Source organism: Ascaphus truei, chromosome 7 (assembly GCF_040206685.1).
Source record: "Ascaphus truei isolate aAscTru1 chromosome 7, aAscTru1.hap1, whole genome shotgun sequence".
In the NCBI taxonomy this organism is placed as follows: domain Eukaryota; kingdom Metazoa; phylum Chordata; class Amphibia; order Anura; family Ascaphidae; genus Ascaphus; species Ascaphus truei.
The window spans coordinates 100,300,586-100,319,609 of record NC_134489.1 but is presented as its reverse complement, the minus strand read 5'-3'; the positions used below and the strand labels follow the sequence as shown (position 1 = coordinate 100,319,609).

Here is a 19,024-nt window from a genome sequence, read left to right as displayed (position 1 = left end):
CTCTTTAGAAGTCCAAAGAACGCCTCTCCCAGGAGCTGTCCGACTGCATCATTTACTGTAAAAGTGTTCCCTTTGAGAGCTTCAAGCATTCCAGGACTCACTACAGACTCTATGAGATGTCTTCTTTCACAGAGTACAAGGCCAGGAAACTGGTGAAAGAGCCCGGTAAGCTTACAGAGAAGACATCACAACAGTCATGTATTATTTCTATAAACGAGAACCAACCATACTTTTGAATCAAGCATTTAGTCACAATCAGTAGGTTTTAACGCTTTTCCATAGCGTCCTTCTCTTTCTTCCACCTTCCTACAGTCCGAGCTGATTGTCTCGCTCCTCTCTCCATACTGGTAGTACTCCTTCCTGTTTCCACATACATATCAGCAATGCCTCATTTTATCCTGTCTGCAGAGCCATATTATCCCCTCTCTGTCCCTTTTTTCCTGTGAAAGGATCCCCACCAGTCATCTGTATCATTTTTGTGCCCGCCTTTTCCCTTGTACTACCAGCAATACTTCTCGTTCTCTCCCCTGTAATAGGAGCCTTCATGTTGTCTCTGTTATTCTTCCCCATCTTCTTCTGCAAAGTCAGCATGCACACAAACGGTGTATCTTTCTAGGTAATGAGTTTGTTCGTCACAACGGCTGGCAACTGACCAGAGTTTACCCCACCGGGCTGAGGACAGATTCTTCCAACTACAACCCGCAAGATATGTGGAATGTTGGATGCCAAATGGGTAGGTTCAATCAATCACGGACAACAGGTACCTGGACCAGCAACACAGAGAGAAATGTAGTATTGCTCTAAGTCTGGCCGAGAGGCTTTGGGCTCTCTAAAATGTTGTCTTCCTAACAGTTGCGTGGTTATATAATTACAGGAAAACTACCACAATAGAAGACAAAAGATATTAAACCAAAAATAAAGACCAGAACCTGTATTAAGCAAGACTAAGGCCTCGGCCAGGCTCCCTGCTGGAGTGCTGAGGCTCAGGGAAAGCGGGTGCTTTCCCTGGCCTTGCCGTTGCTTACCGCACACGAAGTCAGGGAGCGGGCCGGGGGCGGGCCAGTGACGTCACGGAGCTGGTTCGCCCTCATTGGGCGAACCGCTCACGTGACCGGCCTGTCGCGCCGGCAAGCGGGGGAATTTAAAATTCCCCTAAAACCTGCGCTTCCGCGCGCTTGCGGAAACGCAGGTGAGCCCCTACTAAAGCCACTCTAATTGCGGCTGTAGGGGCTCAGTGCTGAGCGGGAGCGCGCGTCAGCGCGCTTCCGCCAGCAAGCGCTAAACATGGCCGAGGCCTTATGCAGTTTTCTATCTGCAGTACGGGGTCTGGAGAATTATAGATTATATATATTTAACTATATAATATACATATTTACTAGCTCATTTCTTTTGCCACATTTTAATTACTACTCTTAGGGAAAAATCTCAAGATTTGCATAAGTAATGTACTATGCATTTGTATTATTTGCATACTATTGCGTAGTGGCGGCACACAGTGCACGTAATTACATGTAAAATAAATACTATTATTAAACTACGCTTGTAGAAGGAAACATTTTCAGCAAATCACTCTAATTTTGATATTAGCCCAATTGGACATCATCCTTTCTTCTGCTTCTACCCAAGTCTCACCCAAAATTACAGTGGTAACTACCATCTCACTAGGAGGCACTTCGATTGATCATGGCGAATTATGATAGAAATACCTTGTGTTGATTAAAGAGTATTTCTTGGAAATGGAGTATAATCTTTCCTTCTCCGTCACTCTCCCCCCCAGTGGCCCTGAACTTCCAGACAGCTGGCGTAGAGATGGATCTAAATGATGGACTCTTCCGGCAGAATGCTCATTGTGGCTACGTTCTGAAGCCCGTATTCATGAGACATGTGGAGACCAACTTTAATCCTGACCAAGCCCAGGACACGGATGGTTATTCCCCAGTCAACCTCTCAGTACAGGTGTCAACTTCTTTCTGCCGTTTACCCTGCTATGAAAGGGTTCAAGGGCTGTCAATGGAATGCCCTCCTTTTGGTAAACCTGGCTTTACCAAAACATTGGTCTAAATACCCCCATTTGGGAAGTGCAGCAAGACTACAACAGACAAATGAACCAACTGTAATATTAAAGTATAGGAGCACGTTACCTTGAGTTGAAGTTTAAAATTGTCTTACATACTCTTAAAAACTTAACATTTGGAGTATCCCTGGTTATCATTTGAGTCCACAATTCCATAATTAGTACTGTGGAGAAGCCAGGCAGTATATTTGATTATAGCATGTTCTAAGTCATAGCAGGAATGGGAAATGAATCCCTGTAGGTGCTACAAATGTCTCTGTGGTATTGTTGCAATATAGCATAGGTGTCCAGGCAAGTATTAGCTTCTTTAGCAGTATATAAGGCACTGATTACTCACTTAATTGCCATATGATAGGGTATATAGAGTGGTATGCAAGCACCACAGCAGGTGTGTGAAATGTACCCTCACTGAAGAGAGCACACCCCACACCCACTTATGGGACGGCACCCCTCAACCCATAGGCATAAGACATGATAAAAACATGAATAATGATACTGCCATTGCAGAAACAAGTAACTCACGAAACCTTCCTGGACTGGTGTGGCGTGCCTCCTTCCAATATGATGAATCCAAGTAGAGAAGAAAGTGGTGGAGCACTGCAGAAAAAATGAAAGGGCTGGAGGCTGCTTGAAAATTAAAAAATGCTTTAATTTATGGCATTGGTAGACCGGGCTACAAAAACAGAGGGTAACTCTGACGCGTTTCGCGCTGTAGAAGCGCTTTATCAAAGAGTGACCTGTGTGTGTGCAATGTCTCCTTTATATATGCCTGAGCTGTGCAGTCTGTTCGCGCCAAAACGGGCCCGCCCGATCACATGGTCGGGTGTAATTACGGGTGCCCGTTGAAGTATGGACAGCCCACCCAGCTCCTGCAAGAACAAACTAATTAAAAACAAACATCCTAAATCGCCACTTAACTGAGACTCCTTCTGCAGAGCATCTCTCCTCCCCACTCGGTCTCCTATCTAAATCCAAGATGGCGATCGGAACTAGAAAACTACGGAGGCCCTGAATGGACAGAAAGGTACGCTCTGCAGAATGGTGACTTCAAAGCAAGGAAACTTTATCAACCTAATAAATCAAAACAAAACAATGTATTGATAAAATTATTTGAACAAAAACATGAAACAAGAAGAAAGAAAAAGAGTTAAAAACAGATCTAACACTGTACATGATTAAACTAAATAATAAAATAAACAAAACAGTAATGATATTATAGTATATAAAAAACACACTAGTATTAACCCCTAGTAGTGAACAATAGATAAATAATATAATGACATGATTTAGAATAGATCTAGAAAGATACCAGTATGTCCTTAGTGAGAACAACTGTACTCATGTACATATACATATATATGATTGACCTAAGCAAAATTATTTAATCCAAATATTAATAAATAAATCTAAACCTATATATAAACAATGACCTAAATATATTTACTACATATTGCTAAATATCTATATAAAGTGATCATAATAAATCATCAAGTAATTGAATCCATCCCTATATGTCATAGCAGAATCAAGTATACAAAAATATATAAACACCTAAAAAATCCTAACAAAAGAAATATAAAGTTTAATTAGATAAGTCATAATACTAATAAAATACTATATAATAATAATATTAATATTTAAAGAAAATGAACTAATTCCCAATCTTGGTTTATTCCAGATGGAAAAAGCGTATTCATACTGAATTAGTGCAGAAGGAGTCTCAGTTAAGTGGCGATTTAGGATGTTTGTTTTTAATTAGTTTGTTCTTGCAGGAGCTGGGTGGGCTGTCCATACTTCAACGGGCACCCGTAATTACACCCGACCATGTGATCGGGCGGGCCCGTTTTGGCGCGAACAGACTGCACAGCTCAGGCATATATAAAGGAGACATTGCACACACACAGGTCACTCTTTGATAAAGCGCTTCTACAGCGCGAAACGCGTCAGAGTTACCCCTCTGTTTTTGTAGCCCGGTCTACCAATGCCATAAATTAAAGCATTTTTTAATTTTCAAGCAGCCTCCAGCCCTTTCATTTTTTCTGCAGTGCTCCACCACTTTCTTCTCTACATGTTCTAAGTCACATTACATCATGGCAACCCAACTGCTCACAATTTTGTTTACAATAGCTTGTTGTATCATCACTTTGTCATGTTGAATGGAATCACAGGGGAGGATGTGTCTGACCTTGCTGGATCTCCAGTCTGCCCACAATTTGTTGTATGTAATGTTTCCCACACTAACCAGTACAATGTTGTGTGTGCACAGGTCATTAGCGCTCAACAGTTGCCTAAAGTTGAAAACAGTAAAGAGGGCTCAATTGTGGATCCGCTGGTACGAGTGGAGATCTTTGGGGTTCCCGTGGACCAAGCAAAGCAGGAGACTAAATATATTGACAATAATGGTAAACGGAGTGTCTTGTTTATGTCAAGATAGGTTGATAAGCTAAGTGTTAATTACTGCTCCATAGCTCAACAGCCCAGAGAGCAAATGTTGATCTCTATTCCAACTATTATAACAATACAGGAACTTGTATGAAGACAGCTGCTGTATTATATTTCCTATCCTTAAAGCAGCAACACGTCAAATCTTATGGGGCTTTTATTTTTAATCTTATACTATATTAGTGAAAGCACTGTATGTTTGCCTGCCTGCCTGCCTGCATGCCTGCCTGCTGGATGTCCGGTGTCCCTAGCGGCAATCTCATTGGTCCCTTGGCCCGCCCGCCCCCGCACACCTCTCATTGGCCTCACACACTCACACCACCCCCTTGGCCCGCCCCCCAAACCTCTCATTGGCCTGAGGCGGAGTGACGGGCCAAAGGTCCAAAAAAATAAATAAGACACACACACACACACACACACACACACACACCTCTCTCCCCTCTCCAAATCACCTTTTCCCCCTCCCCAGCGGCATCACCTCTTCCCCCTCCCCAGCGGCATCACCTCTTCCCCCTCCCCAGCGGCATCACCTCTTCCCCCTCCCCAGCGGCATCACCTCTTCCCCCTCCCCAGCGCATCACCTCTTCCCCTCCCCAGCGGCATCACCTCTTCCCCCTCCCCAGCGGCATCACCTCTCCCCGCTCCAAATCACCTCTCCCCGCTCCAAATCACCTCTCCCCCCTCCCCGCTCCAAATCACCTCGCTTCCCGCAGCTGCCACGCGGCGCGTAAGATGGCGGACCCCCTTCCTCCCTCGCGGCGCCGAGTCAGACGGTGGCGGCGCCCGGAAGTACAGGTAGGTGTCGCTCCCCACCTCCGGCGCCAAACGGAACTGAGAAAGGGCGCATCAACTGAGGTGTGTGTGTGTGTGTGTGTGTGTGTGTGTGTGTGTGTGTGTCACTGTCCACTGCCCCCCCCCTCCTATCCACTGCCCCCCCCCTCCTGTCCACTGCGTCCCCCTCCTGTCCACTGCGTCCCCCTCCTGTCCACTGCGTCCCCCCTCCTGTCCACTGCGTCCCCCCTCCTGTCCCCCCTCCTGTCCCCCCTCCTGTCCACTGCCCCCCCCTCCTGTCCACTGCCCCCCCTCCTGTCCACTGCCCCCCCTCCTGTCCACTGCCCCCCTCCTGTCCACTGCCCCCCCTCCTGTCCACTGCCCCCCCCCCCTCCTGTCCACTGCCCCCTCCCTCCTGTCCACTGCCCCCTCCCTCCTGTCCACTGCCCCCTCCCTCCTGTCCACTGCCCCCTCCCTCCTGTCCACTGCCCCCCCCCTCCTGTCCACTGCCCCCCCCCTCCTGTCCACTGCCTCCCCCCCTCCTGTCCACTGCCCCCCCCCTCCTGTCCACTGCCCCCCCCTCCTGTCCACTGCCCCCCCCTCCTGTCCACTGCCCCCCCCTCCTGTCCACTGCCCCCCCCTCCTGTCCACTGCCCCCCCCCCCCTCCTGTCCACTGCCCCCCCCCTCCTGTCCACTGCCCCCTCCCTCCTGTCCACTGCCCCCTCCCTCCTGTCCACTGCGTCCCCCCTCCTGTCCACTGCGTCCCCCTCCTGTCCACTGCGTCCCCCTCCTGTCCACTGCGTCCCCCCTCCTGTCCCCCTCCTGTCCCCCCTCCTGTCCACTGCGTCCCCCCTCCTGTCCCCCCTCCTGTCCACTGCCCCCCCCTCCTGTCCCCCCTCCTGTCCACTGCCCCCCCCCTCCTGTCCACTGCCCCCCCCCTCCTGTCCACTGCCCCCCCCCTCCTGTCCACTGCCCCCCCCCTCCTGTCCACTGCCCCCCCCTCCTGTCCACTGCCCCCCCCTCCTGTCCACTGCCCCCCCTCCTGTCCACTGCCCCCCCTCCTGTCCACTGCCCCCCCCCCTCCTGTCCACTGCCCCCCCCCCCCTCCTGTCCACTGCCCCCCCCCTCCTGTCCACTGCCCCCCCCCTCCTGTCCACTGCCCCCCCCCTCCTGTCCACTGCCCCCTCCCTCCTGTCCACTGCCCCCCCATCCTGTCCACTGCCCCCCCCTCCTGTCCACTGCCCCCCCCTCCTGTCCACTGCCCCCCCCCTCCTGTCCACTGCCCCCTCCCTCCTGTCCACTGCCCCCCCATCCTGTCCACTGCCCCCCCCTCCTGTCCACTGCCCCCCCCTCCTGTCCACTGCCCCCCCCTCCTGTCCACTGCCCCCCCCTCCTGTCCACTGCCCCCCCCTCCTGTCCACTGCCCCCCCCTCCTGTCCACTGCCCCCCCCTCCTGTCCACTGCCCCCCCCTCCTGTCCACTGCCCCCCCCTCCTGTCCACTGCCCCCCCCCCTCCTGTCCACTGCCCCCCCCCTCCTGTCCACTGCCCCCCCCCTCCTGTCCACTGCCCCCCCCCCTCCTGTCCACTGCCCCTCCCTCCTGTCCACTGCCCCCCCCTCCTGTCCACTGCCCCCCCCCTCCTGTCCACTGCCCCCCCCTCCTGTCCACTGCCCCCCCCCTCCTGTCCACTGCAGGAAATGCAGGGGGAGGAATCCATGCCTTTGAGGCGCCCCCCCCCCTCCCTTTGACGCCCCCCCCCCTCCCTTTGACGCCCCCCCCCCCTCCCTTTGACGCCCCCCCCTCTCCCTTTGACGCCCCCCCCTCTCCCTTTGACGCCCCCCCCTCTCCCTTTGACGCCCCCCCCCTCCCTTTGACGCCCCCCCCTCTCCCTTTGACGCCCCCCCCTCTCCCTTTGACGCCCCCCCCCTCTCCCTTTGACGCCCCCCCCCTCCCTTTGACGCCCCCCCCTCCCTTTGACGCCCCCCCCCCTCCCTTTGACGCCCCCCCCCCTCCCTTTGACGCCCCCCCCCCTCCCTTTGACGCCCCCCCCCCCTCCCTTTGACGCCCCCCCCCCTCCCTTTGACGCCCCCCCCCCCCTCCCTTTGACGCCCCCCCCTCCTTTGACGCCCCCCCCCCCCTCCCTTTGACGCCCCCCCCCCCTCCTTTGACGCCCCCCCCCCCCTCCCTTTGACGCCCCCCCCCCTCCCTTTGACGCCCCCCCCCCTCCCTTTGACGCCCCCCCCCCCTCCCTTTGACGCCCCCCCCCCTCCCTTTGACGCCCCCCCCCTCCCTTTGACGCCCCCCCCCTCCCTTTGACGCCCCCCCCTCCCTTTGACGCCCCCCCCCTCCCTTTGACGCCCCCCCCCTCCCTTTGACGCCCCCCCCTCCCTTTGACGCCCCCCCCCTCCCTTTGACGCCCCCCCCCTCCCTTTGACGCCCCCCCCCCTCCCTTTGACGCCCCCCCCCTCCCTTTGACGCCCTCCCTTTGACGCCCCCCCCCCTCCTTTGACGCCCCCCCCCTCCCTTTGACGCCCCCCCCTCTCCCTTTGACGCCCCCCCCTCTCCCTTTGACGCCCCCCCTCTCCCTTTGACGCCCCCCCCCTCCCTTTGACGCCCCCCCCTCTCCCTTTGACGCCCCCCCCCTCTCCCTTTGACGCCCCCCCCCTCTCCCTTTGACGCCCCCCCCCTCCCTTTGACGCCCCCCCCCTCCCTTTGACGCCCCCCCCCTCCCTTTGACGCCCCCCCCCCTCCCCTTGACGCCCCCCCCCCTCCCTTTGACCCCCCCCCCCCTCCCTTTGACGCCCCCCCCCTCCCTTTGACGCCCCCCCCCCCTCCCTTTGACGCCCCCCCCTCCCTTTGACGCCCTCCCTTTGACGCCCCCCCCTCTCCCTTTGACGCCCCCCCCTCTCCCTTTGACGCCCCCCCCTCTCCCTTTGACGCCCCCCCCCTCCCTTTGACGCCCCCCCCTCTCCCTTTGACGCCCCCCCCCTCTCCCTTTGACGCCCCCCCCTCTCCCTTTGACGCCCCCCCCCTCCTTTGACGCCCCCCCCCTCCCTTTGACGCCCCCCCCCCTCCCTTTGACGCCCCCCCCCCTCCCTTTGACCCCCCCCCCCTCCCTTTGACGCCCCCCCCCCCCTCCCTTTGACGCCCCCCCCCCCCTCCCTTTGACGCCCCCCCCCCCTCCCTTTGACGCCCCCCCCCCTCCCTTTGACGCCCCCCCCCCCTCCCTTTGACGCCCCCCCCCCCTCCCTTTGACGCCCCCCCCCCCCTCCCTTTGACGCCCCCCCCCCCTCCCTTTGACGCCCCCCCCCCCTCCCTTTGACGCCCCCCCCCCTCCCTTTGACGCCCCCCCCCTCCCTTTGACGCCCCCCCCCTCCCTTTGACGCCCCCCCCCTCCCTTTGACGCCCCCCCCCTCCCTTTGACGCCCCCCCCCTCCCTTTGACGCCCCCCCCTCCCTTTGACGCCCCCCCCCTCCCTTTGACGCCCCCCCCTCCCTTTGACGCCCCCCCCTCCCTTTGACGCCCCCCCCCTCCCTTTGACGCCCCCCCCCTCCCTTTGACGCCCTCCCTTTGACGCCCCCCCCCCTCCCTTTGACGCCCCCCCCCCTCCCTTTGACGCCCCCCCCCCCTCCCTTTGACGCCCCCCCCCCCTCCCTTTGACGCCCCCCCCCCCTCCCTTTGACGCCCCCCCCCCCTCCCTTTGACGCCCCCCCCCCTCCCTTTGACGCCCCCCCCCCCCCTCCCTTTGACGCCCCCCCCCCCCTCCCTTTGACGCCCCCCCCCCCCCTCCCTTTGACGCCCCCCCCTCCCTTTGACCCCCCCCCCCCTCCCTTTGACCCCCCCTCCCTTTGACGCCCCCCCCCCCCTCCCTTTGACGCCCCCCCCCCCCTCCCTTTGACGCCCCCCCCCCCTCCCTTTGACGCCCCCCCCCCCTCCCTTTGACGCCCCCCCCCCTCTCCTTTGACGCCCCCCCCCCCTCCCTTTGACGCCCCCCCCCCTCCCTTTGACGCCCCCCCCCCCCTCCCTTTGACGCCCCCCCCCCCTCCCTTTGACGCCCCCCCCCCCCTCCCTTTGACGCCCCCCCCCCCTCCCTTTGACGCCCCCCCCCCCTCCCTTTGACGCCCCCCCCCCCCTCCCTTTGACGCCCCCCCCCCCTCCCTTTGACGCCCCCCCCCCTCCCTTTGACGCCCCCCCCCCCTCCCTTTGACGCCCCCCCCCCCTCCCTTTGACGCCCCCCCCCCCTCCTTTGACGCCCCCCCCCCCTCCCTTTGACGCCCCCCCCCCCCTCCCTTGACGCCCCCCCCCCCCTCCCTTTGACGCCCCCCCCCCCCTCCCCCTCCCTTTGACGCCCCCCCCCCCCTCCCTTTGACGCCCCCCCCCCCCCTCCCTTTGACGCCCCCCCCCCTCCCTTTGACGCCCCCCCCCCCTCCCTTTGACGCCCCCCCCCCCTCCCTTTGACGCCCCCCCCCCCTCCCTTTGACGCCCCCCCCCCCCTCCCTTTGACGCCCCCCCCCCCTCCCTTTGACGCCCCCCCCCCTCCCTTTGACGCCCCCCCCCCTTTGACGCCCCCCCCCCTCCCTTTGACGCCCCCCCCCTCCCTTTGACGCCCCCCCCCCTCCCTTTGACGCCCCCCCCCCCTCCCTTTGACGCCCCCCCCCCCTCCCTTTGACGCCCCCCCCCCTCCTTTGACGCCCCCCCCCTCCCTTTGACGCCCCCCCCCCCTCCCTTTGACGCCCCCCCCTCCCTTTGACGCCCCCCCCCTCCCTTTGACGCCCCCCCCCTCCCTTTGACGCCCCCCCCCCCCCCTTTGACGCCCCCCCCCCCCTCCCTTTGACGCCCCCCCCCCCCCTCCCTTTGACGCCCCCCCCCCTCCCTTTGACGCCCCCCCCTGCCTTTGACGCCCCCCCCTGCCTTTGACGCCCGCGCGCGCACACACTGACTGACTGCCGCACGCACGCACACACTGACTGACGCGCACACAAAGCCTGACTGACGCACGCACACACTGACTGAGGCACACACTGACTGTGTGTGCGTCAGTCAGTCTGTGTGTGTTTGTGTTTCTGCCTCAGACTCACTGACGCGCGAGCAAACACACAGTGACTGACGCACACACGCTACATGAAGCTGTAAAGGAGGGAGGGAGGGGGGGGACTGGATTGATGTGAATGGGGGACAAACAGAGAGAGGGGGGAGGAGAGAGAGGAACGGGAACATTACATCCCGGGCAACGCCGGGTCTCTCAGCTAGTTTTTAATAAATCAGTTCTGTAGTATTAGATAATAGTGACTGTTTTATTGTTTTTATTCAACGCTTAAAGCAGCAATACTACACCCCACCCGTTCCCCCCCTTATTTTTATGTGTAAAGCATGTGACAATGTATAATTCTACATTCTTACTTACGCTGGCAATCGTTTGCTGCTCCCGTTATAAATCTGTACAAATCCTAATTACCTGCCTAACAACATGGCCGCACTCTGACGCAATGCTGCAGTCAGTGACATGCTGCAGCTATGTCATATTATATTACTAAGTGTAACATATATTGTTACAGCTTTCAGAGTAAGGCCGCGCTTATAGTGCGCGCGACGGCGACGGGTGACATCACCCACAAAAGTTATAATTTCACTTTCGGCGACGTCGCTAGCGACCTGGCCATTGATTGGTTCAGAGCCTGTCACATGTGGCGACAGCCTCTGACAAATCAAATTTTATCGGCTTCCAAATTTTTGGTTGCCGCCGTTGCGCCGCGCTTACTATAAGCACTTGCGACGGCGGCAGTGCTTTTGTTTTCAGGCGACGTCGCGTCGCCGGCACTATAAGCGCAGCCTAAGACAGTCTGCTGTTTGGAACACAGCAACAGATCTGTTTGTGATACTTTGTTGCCAAAGCACAGCACTAAAAAAGGTGTGTGAGTCTGTTTCAAAAGAGGAAGTGGATGTGACTTTCTAAATTGTTGCTGTAGCAACCAAAGGATGATCAGTACATTACACAAATCAATAAAAATCGCATTAGTAGTTTAAAAAAAAATGCGGACAGTATTATCTAATATTAAATAACCGAATTATTATTATTAAAAAAAAATAGGATGTTTTCATGTTTTGCGGCTGTTAATGCGTCTTAAAGCATCCTCTGATTTCTATAGCAGGTTTAAGCCCAACTCCCAAGCAGTGCAAGATCTTTGCAACGCTTTCATGTTTGAGATAATTTGTTGCAACTGTTCCCAGCAGTTTGAGCTGCAAACTGTAACAATAGATAATGTTACCTTAGGGTATAAGGGTACATTGTAGCTGCTCGCTTTCATGTTTGAGATAATTTGTTGCAACTGTTTCCCAGCAGTTTGAGCTGCAAACTTGTAACAATAGATAATGTTACCTTAGGGTATAAGGGTACATTGTAGCTGCTGAGTTACACTGACTGAAGCAGCCATTATGTTAGGCACACAATCAGGACTTTGACAGATTTATAACAGGAGCAAACAACCACTTGCCAGGTTAGGTAAGAAAGTAGAATTGTCACATACCTTTCCTATACAAATAAGAAGAAAAAAAGAAAAGTTGGAAAGTAGTATTGCTGCTTTAACACAAGTTTGATTAAATAAACCAATGCTGCCCTCACACTGCATGAGTTGAAGATACTGGGCCACACACACTTAAGCTGCGCTTATAGTGCCGGCGACGTCAGGTTACGGACGCTGGAAAAATCAAATTGAGATGACTTCCAGCGACCAAGCCGTTGCATCGCGCTTACTATAAGCGCACGCGACGGTGGCAAAAGCATGTTTTTACGCGTCAGCACCACTGTAAGCGCAGCCTTAGTGATGCTAATCCATAAGAAACTTTTCTGTGTCAGGAAGACACCTTATGGCCCATTCAAACCATTTGCCATGAAGGGGATTCTGGCGTAAGGTGGTTTCTTACGGAATGGCACTGCTTGGTAAATATGGGTGAGAGTATGTTCCTATGAGACACGCACGCGGGAGTTTAACTAAAGCAGCCGCTCTTGGCTAAGATATGGTGGATGAAAGATAATCAGAGGCAGTTTAACATTGCTTTTTTACTAGTATATGCCATCTCTCCCCACACGATTGATGTATATGTGTAAGCATCTAATCCAGCTCTGATATTCTAGAGTAAGGATATAAATCTCTCTCTGTCCCAAGGATTTAACCCTATGTGGTATGAGACGCTGCAGTTCCAAGTCCATGTCCCGGAATTGGCGCTTGTAAGGTTTGATGGAAGATTACGATAAGACCTCAAGGAATGACTTCGTGGGACAGTACACCCTCCCCTTCAAGAGCATTAAATCTGGTGAGAAATATGCACTGGGCATTTTTACAGTAAACATTTATCAACTCCCCCCACCACTTCTCTAAGGAGCATTCTGTATTGGGTAACTTTGCAGAGTAGTGGGATGGTATAGCTATGGTAGGTTCAGGTTAAGACTCACTCTCAGTAACCCGGCACATTTTTAACACCCCATAACTCTACTATGTATATAGCGTACTTTGTAGCACTGCTCACAAATGATTAACTGGAGTATTACATTGTGGGCCCCTCCATCTACAGTACTGGACCAGAGCTTTAACACACACGTTTGTTTGTTCCTGTGATTGTCTAGAACAGGGGAGGACAACACCAGTCCTCAAGGGCCATCAACAGGTCATGCTTAAGGATATCCCTGCTTCAGCACAGGTGGTAGAATATCGGTTGTATATTATCTGTTATGCAGGTTATCGCCACATTCACCTCCTTTCTAAGGATGGCACCAAGATCCCTCCAGCATCCCTGTTTATTTACATACGCATCACAGAGGCAGCTCTTCCTGTTCAGGATACGTAGGGGAAGTCCGTGCCTGCCGGATCCCACCTACCCATCATCTCTAGAAGACTGTAGATCTCCTATGCACCGCTGTAGTACCAGTATTGGAAGCCTGGCTTTATTGCTGATTGTGTTGATGTATTTTGCACTCCCTTACTGAATGCTAATTCTGTACATATATAAATATATTTATTTTTTACATGGTGTACATTGTACAGGTGTATATTTTTGGTGCTATTCAGTCCCAGCTGCTACTTTGTTTTTTGTAGAAAGGTCTCATTTGATTCAGGAATCCACTGTGTCCTTATTGGTTTTTATTCTGTCTATGTTCTATGAAAATGTGGGATTTGCAATTAAGATTTCGTATCTCACTCAGGAACGAGCAGAAGATTATGGAAAATAATGTCTGGAGTTAGAATACTTAATTAGCTGCAGAAAATGTATGTGCTCGTAAATATGAGTTGTAAAGATTAGGACAAATGTTGATTAACAGCAAATGAACAGGATCGTAAAGATCGGTATTTTGTGATTATAAAAAATAGTTAGTATTTGAAGAACAATTGATAGATAAGGATGTGAAGGAATATCGGTTTAAACATTGATTGAAGAAATGAAAGACTTATGTACAGTAGCCTAAAAATAGTATATAAGCCAGCATCAGAAATGTATATTCAGAATCCTGAATCATTATCACCAAGCTGGAGGCAGAATCATTACCAACTACTGCTGAAGGATTCTCCATTCACAAGCCTGTTGTATGGTATGAAGCTTTTTACATAAGAAAATATAAAAGGCTGTGCTAACTCTACAAATGGGAACCTGGGTCCCTTCATTCAAAACGGAGAAAGGAAAGGATCTCATCACACAGACATACATTTTCAGTTTTTATAAGCACGGCTACTGCTACCTCTGGAAGGCCATGCAGTGTATTGCAGAGCACAGTGATACCCTACAATTGCAGAACATGTGTTATTTGTCCTGCAAGAGAAACCCCAATAACAGAGCTTATCGTGTCCTACTGCTGCTTCTGCAATTAAAAACAAGCACCCTACTTCCTAAGTATTCCCGTTTGTCTTTTGAATTATAGACCACTCTTGTTTAACAGACCAAGCCGTTATTTAATGTAACTAATTGCTAACTCATTACACCCCACCGCACTTACTTTATTTAGCAACACTTCTTATCAATGGTTATGACCTGCCTGTAACCCTACAAATTGGAGGAGAAATTCAATTAAGATGTTTATGTCACTGAAACTATAATTAAAAGTATGATTCAACTCGAATGTCTTTTGAATCTGCCATATGATATGACACTAATTTAATAAAGTATATGATGCTGCCATCCCATTCCACTATTGTCTTTTCTTGCCTTCATAATACCACTGTGCTTCCCATCTCACAAAAGCAGCCAGCTTTACCTGTAATACACCATTGTAGAAGGGATTGAAGCGCATCAGGAAAGGTATTGCCTCCAAGCCAAGTCATTTATCAAACCTAGGAAAACCAGCATAATTGATGGCACCTCTTTCTATCCTATCCTCACTTGATCTTTTCGACCCACTTAGAGGGACTTTTACTTACCAACCTGTATTAAAATTGCAGGAACGGGGAAACACTTTGATATATATATATGTATATATCTCTCTCTCCGCCACTTGCAAGCTCACTACATAATTTATGTGTTTAATGGCTTTGCAAAGCATAACTATTACAGTATATGCGATACATGCAGGGTCAGCGGGGGCTACTACCCGGAATCGGAGATTTGATCGCGCCCGTCTCCCTGCGACTACGTCTCTGCTGGCTGCTTCGCCAAGGTAAGTTAATTAAAGGGTTAATTTAGCGGTTAGGGTACTGGGTTAAGGATAGGAGTTTTTGGGTAAGGGGTTAGGTTTTTAGGGCAGGGTCTTAGGATAAGGGATCTTTGGCGGGGCCCCCAACAGAAATTTTGGGGCCCAGAACAAATTAAAGGTGCAGGCCTCCTCGTTAATCACCCCATCTCCCCGCCACAGCATACTGTTGGTCCGTGACGGGGGGGGGGGGGGAGGGGGCAGGAGAACGAGATATGGGAATGGGAGGGTAGGAGATGAGGGCCTGGGGGCAGGTAGTTATGAGCTTCGGTGAGAGAGGTGGGGGGGAAGGAAAGGGGGGGGGGATGGGGAGGGGGGAAGAAAGGAGAGAGAGGGGGGAAAGGAGAGGGGAAACAGCGAGATAAGAAGAGAGGATCCTAGTGTACCCACTGCCTATCTGCTGCCCCGGAAAATTGAGGGGGCCTGTTAGAGGCCTGTGGAGTGCCTACGGAGGTGCCTGTCAGGGGACCCTCCCTTCCACCGGTTTACAGCATGGTGCCTTGACAGGCACCTCCAAGGACACCTTCCAGGAGGCTTGTTTTGCAGGGTTTGCCAGCATGTCGATTCAGGACAGGAGTCCCAGCTGTCCGTCCCCCCACCCCCGTCAGAGGCCCTGGTTTTAGGGGTAAGGCGTTTAGATTTTTAGGGTAGAGGGTAGCATTAAGATTAGGGTAAGGGCAGGGACTTACCTTGGTGGCGAAGCGACCGGGGGAGAGATGTCCTTGCTGCGCAGCCAGTAGCAGCTAAACGCCGGCGGAAATTTTGTTGCGGAAAAACATCTGCGACCAAATGTTCTATGTTCTAATGTTCTATGTTCTAATGTTCTATGTTCTATGTTCTAATGTTCTATGCCGCTACAACCCGATTCTTTCCACATAAATGGCAGAATGAAGCCACAAGAAAACCAGCCCACGGCGTCCTGTCACTGGAACAATGAAACCACAAAGAATGCGGCACACACTGGCAGTGACCATGGAATTACACAATAATAATACAAATAACAATGGGAATTCCTGCAAACAAAATGTTTTTAAGACGATATTTACCCAAAACATAAGAATACTGCAGGACTTAACAGGAGGCGGTTGCAGAGGTCCCGCGCTCTTCCCTAAGCCATTTAAATTGAATGCCGGGGGACCACCGCGCGAGGCCTCGGCAACCTATACTTACCGAGGTTCAGCCGGCTTCAGGACGCGTGACCATGGCAACGCGGCGTCAAATGACATCACGGGTTCATGTGACGTCACGGTTGCCACGTAACGTGCCGTCAAATGACACCGCGGGTCACGTGATGTGACACGTCATATGACGCGACAAGAAATAAATGCTGCACACCAATATATAATAAAGGAATTGATACAGTTACCGGTGCTCCTATCCATGTACGATCGGCTGCGTCCAATCCAAGGGCATACAAAGAAAATAGAAGATAGGGCACACGGATTTCAAAAATAGAAAATATTTATTACAGCACATACAACATTTCGACTTAATAGTGGCTGCCACTTTTTTGCACTTGACAAAAACCTATTAGGTCGAAACGTTGTGGATGCTGTAATAAATATTTTCTATTTTTGAAATCCGGGTGCCCGATCTTCTACACGTCATATGACGCCACACGAGGTAAGGGAGGGGGGCGCACCGACAGAGGAGAGCAGGCAGGGGGGACGCAGCAAATTAAGTTTGCGCACCCCTGGTCTAATTAAATGGAACTGGTTGTTTTGTCAGTGCAGTGCCGGACCTACGCAAAAGCTAATGAAGCAACAGCTTAGGCCAGGGGTCTCAAACTCAGTCTTTAAAGGCCACCAACAGGCCAGCTTTTATGGATATCCCTGCTTCAGCACAGTCTTTGACTCAGTCACTGATTGAGCCACCTGTGCTGAAACAGATATCCTGAAAACCTGACCTGTTGCCGACCCTTGAAAACTGGGAGTTGGCCACCCCTGGCTTAGGGGAAAGTTCGGCCCTGCGTCGGTGTTGAGAACACTCGAGGCTTATACATGGCTGGTGTTTCAGCAAATTCTTCTGAGATCTGCTATTTCCTACTCTAATTTGGGCTAATAATGAGAAACTGGAGCACTCAGCGTGTGTGAGTTTGTAACGCCGTCAACCATGGTCAACATGACTCACGGAGAATACATACCATGTTTATCAGAAAGGCATTTTCTTAATTACTGACAAATGACACGGAATAAGAAGGAACATGTATTGTGTTCAGGAGAAAGTTGATGCACACGGAGGTCCCAGGCTCCTTAGTTTACACATCCACATGGTAAAATACACGGTTATTAACAAGGCCTATGGGAAACACAGCACCTAAAAACGAGAACTCTTTGCTCTGTGCACAACTTTGAGCATTAAAGAGTCAGATTAAACTATACATACCTTATATACAAATCTCATGAATGGTGAAATGGCTCCTCTTAAATCAAGTCGGTGGTGTTTACTGGCCAGCCAAACTGTTACAAGTGCTCAATGTTGATGCCAAATGTCTGGACCAAAAAGTGTATAGTTCAAGTCTGAGCAAAACTGAAAGAAGATTGTTTCTTAAGTCAATAGTTTCTTAGACACCTGGAAATTCATGGAAATTCTCATAGTGCAGCTTACACTAACATTAAGTTGGGGGGTGGGGTGGAGAAACAAGTTACTTATGCTAAAATACTGCTTCTGATAAGAAAAGATATTCTTAGCTAGTCCAGTAACGTGTTGGTTATCTTGTTATCTTAAACACAGGATCCACAATGTCGATGTTCTTGTTCAAAAAACAGATGTTTCACTACAATGATTCTGACTTGAATGACAGATTTCGTTGAGGTCATTAATGCCAAGTCTGCTAGTGAGCGAGACTTCGCTGACCTATTGTAAACGCTGCTACACACTGCTGTCCTGTCCTTAAAGGTGAGACTGGCAGAAATGATTGGTTAGACCAGGGGTGGCCAACTGCAGTCTCCAAGGGCCACCAACAGGTCTTCAAGATATCCCTGCTTCAGCACAGGTGGCTCTATCATTCTGACTGAGCCACTAATTGAGCCACCTGTGCTGAAGCCTGGATATCCTGAAAACCTGACCTGCTGGTGGCCCTTGAGGACCGGAGTTGGCCACTCTTGGGTTAGAGGTTCTTTCTTTGAGCCCACTCAATAAACGTTTAATCCGTAAAACGACTTACACGGTTTATAACACTGTGAATCTACCTTTCTGTAGACAACCGCAGAACGGATTTTTCTTCTTCCAAAGTACTGATTAAAAGCATCACAAAAATTTAAAAAACGCCCTCACTTATCTCTTGGAGCTGGAAGCTCACACAGATAAAGGGAACACTTTGCTGGAGTTCATGACACCCCTTTGTTGGCTAAGCTTGGGGAGCTGTTCCACCTTCTTGTGTTTGATGGAGAGCTACATCCCCAGGAACCTGTGGGTGGACAGAGAAGGAGAAAGGCTCCTTCCCCACCCCTTCTGTCGTGTCCGGAATATCGGCATGGTGCCGCTGTATGTGCTTGACCACTTGGAACTTTTGTTTGGCCCGGTAGGAACAGTAGCGGCAGAAGAAGGGATGCTGGTTAGTGTGGGTGAGGTAGTGGTGGCGCAGGCCGGCCGGCCAACGGAAGCCGCGCTGGCACACGGAGCAGACGTATGGCTTCTCCTCGCTGTGCTTCTTCAGGTGCGTTTTCAGCAGGAAGCGAGTTTTAAAGGCCTTGCCACACTGCTCACAGATGAAAGAGCGAACCTCCCGATGACGCGTCTCCCGGTGAACACGAAGCGCGTCAGCGCGGTTCGTGCAGTAGTCGCACTCCTCGCACTGGTGCGGCTTTAGCCCTGTAGAAGGGAGGAGTGTGTAAAACGTTACAGCTACAGGTACCCATCATGTGATAAGAATGTTTAATGTGCTTGCGACTCCTGGACGTGAAGAGATTGAACAACAACAACAAAAGATTTGAGCTGTGCTCTATCCTCCATCTTCAATGCAAATAACTGGTAGATGTAACTGTCCTTTCTGCACTGCACACGTATGTATCCCTTGCTCTTTAGTCAAAGCTGCACTGCACACGTATGTATCCCTTGTTCT

The 19,024-nt window shown here is 52.3% G+C and overlaps 2 protein-coding genes across 6 annotated transcripts in view; one reads left to right on the top strand and one right to left on the bottom strand.

The window, feature by feature from the left end:
* Positions 1–14,453, top strand: part of PLCD4 (phospholipase C delta 4) — a 41,478-nt gene extending 27,025 nt beyond the window's left edge. The window contains 7 exon segments of the mRNA XM_075609653.1: positions 9–165; positions 617–733; positions 1,778–1,956; positions 4,341–4,476; positions 12,452–12,521; positions 12,523–12,599; positions 13,021–14,453. Coding sequence (XP_075465768.1) covers positions 9–165; positions 617–733; positions 1,778–1,956; positions 4,341–4,476; positions 12,452–12,521; positions 12,523–12,599; positions 13,021–13,130 — 846 coding nt within the window. The 3' untranslated portion in view covers positions 13,131–14,453.
* An 801-nt stretch (positions 14,454–15,254) lies between these two features.
* ZNF142 (zinc finger protein 142) overlaps positions 15,255–19,024 on the bottom strand; it is a 27,517-nt gene continuing 23,747 nt past the window's right edge. For 4 of the 5 annotated variants that reach the window (XM_075609649.1, XM_075609652.1, XM_075609650.1 and 1 more), the window contains exon 9: positions 17,154–18,774. In XM_075609649.1, coding sequence (XP_075465764.1) covers positions 18,311–18,774 — 464 coding nt within the window. In that variant the 3' untranslated portion in view covers positions 17,154–18,310. Of the gene's footprint in view, positions 15,887–17,153; positions 18,775–19,024 lie in introns of those variants that run through there. The other variant, XR_012802742.1, reaches the window with a different exon arrangement.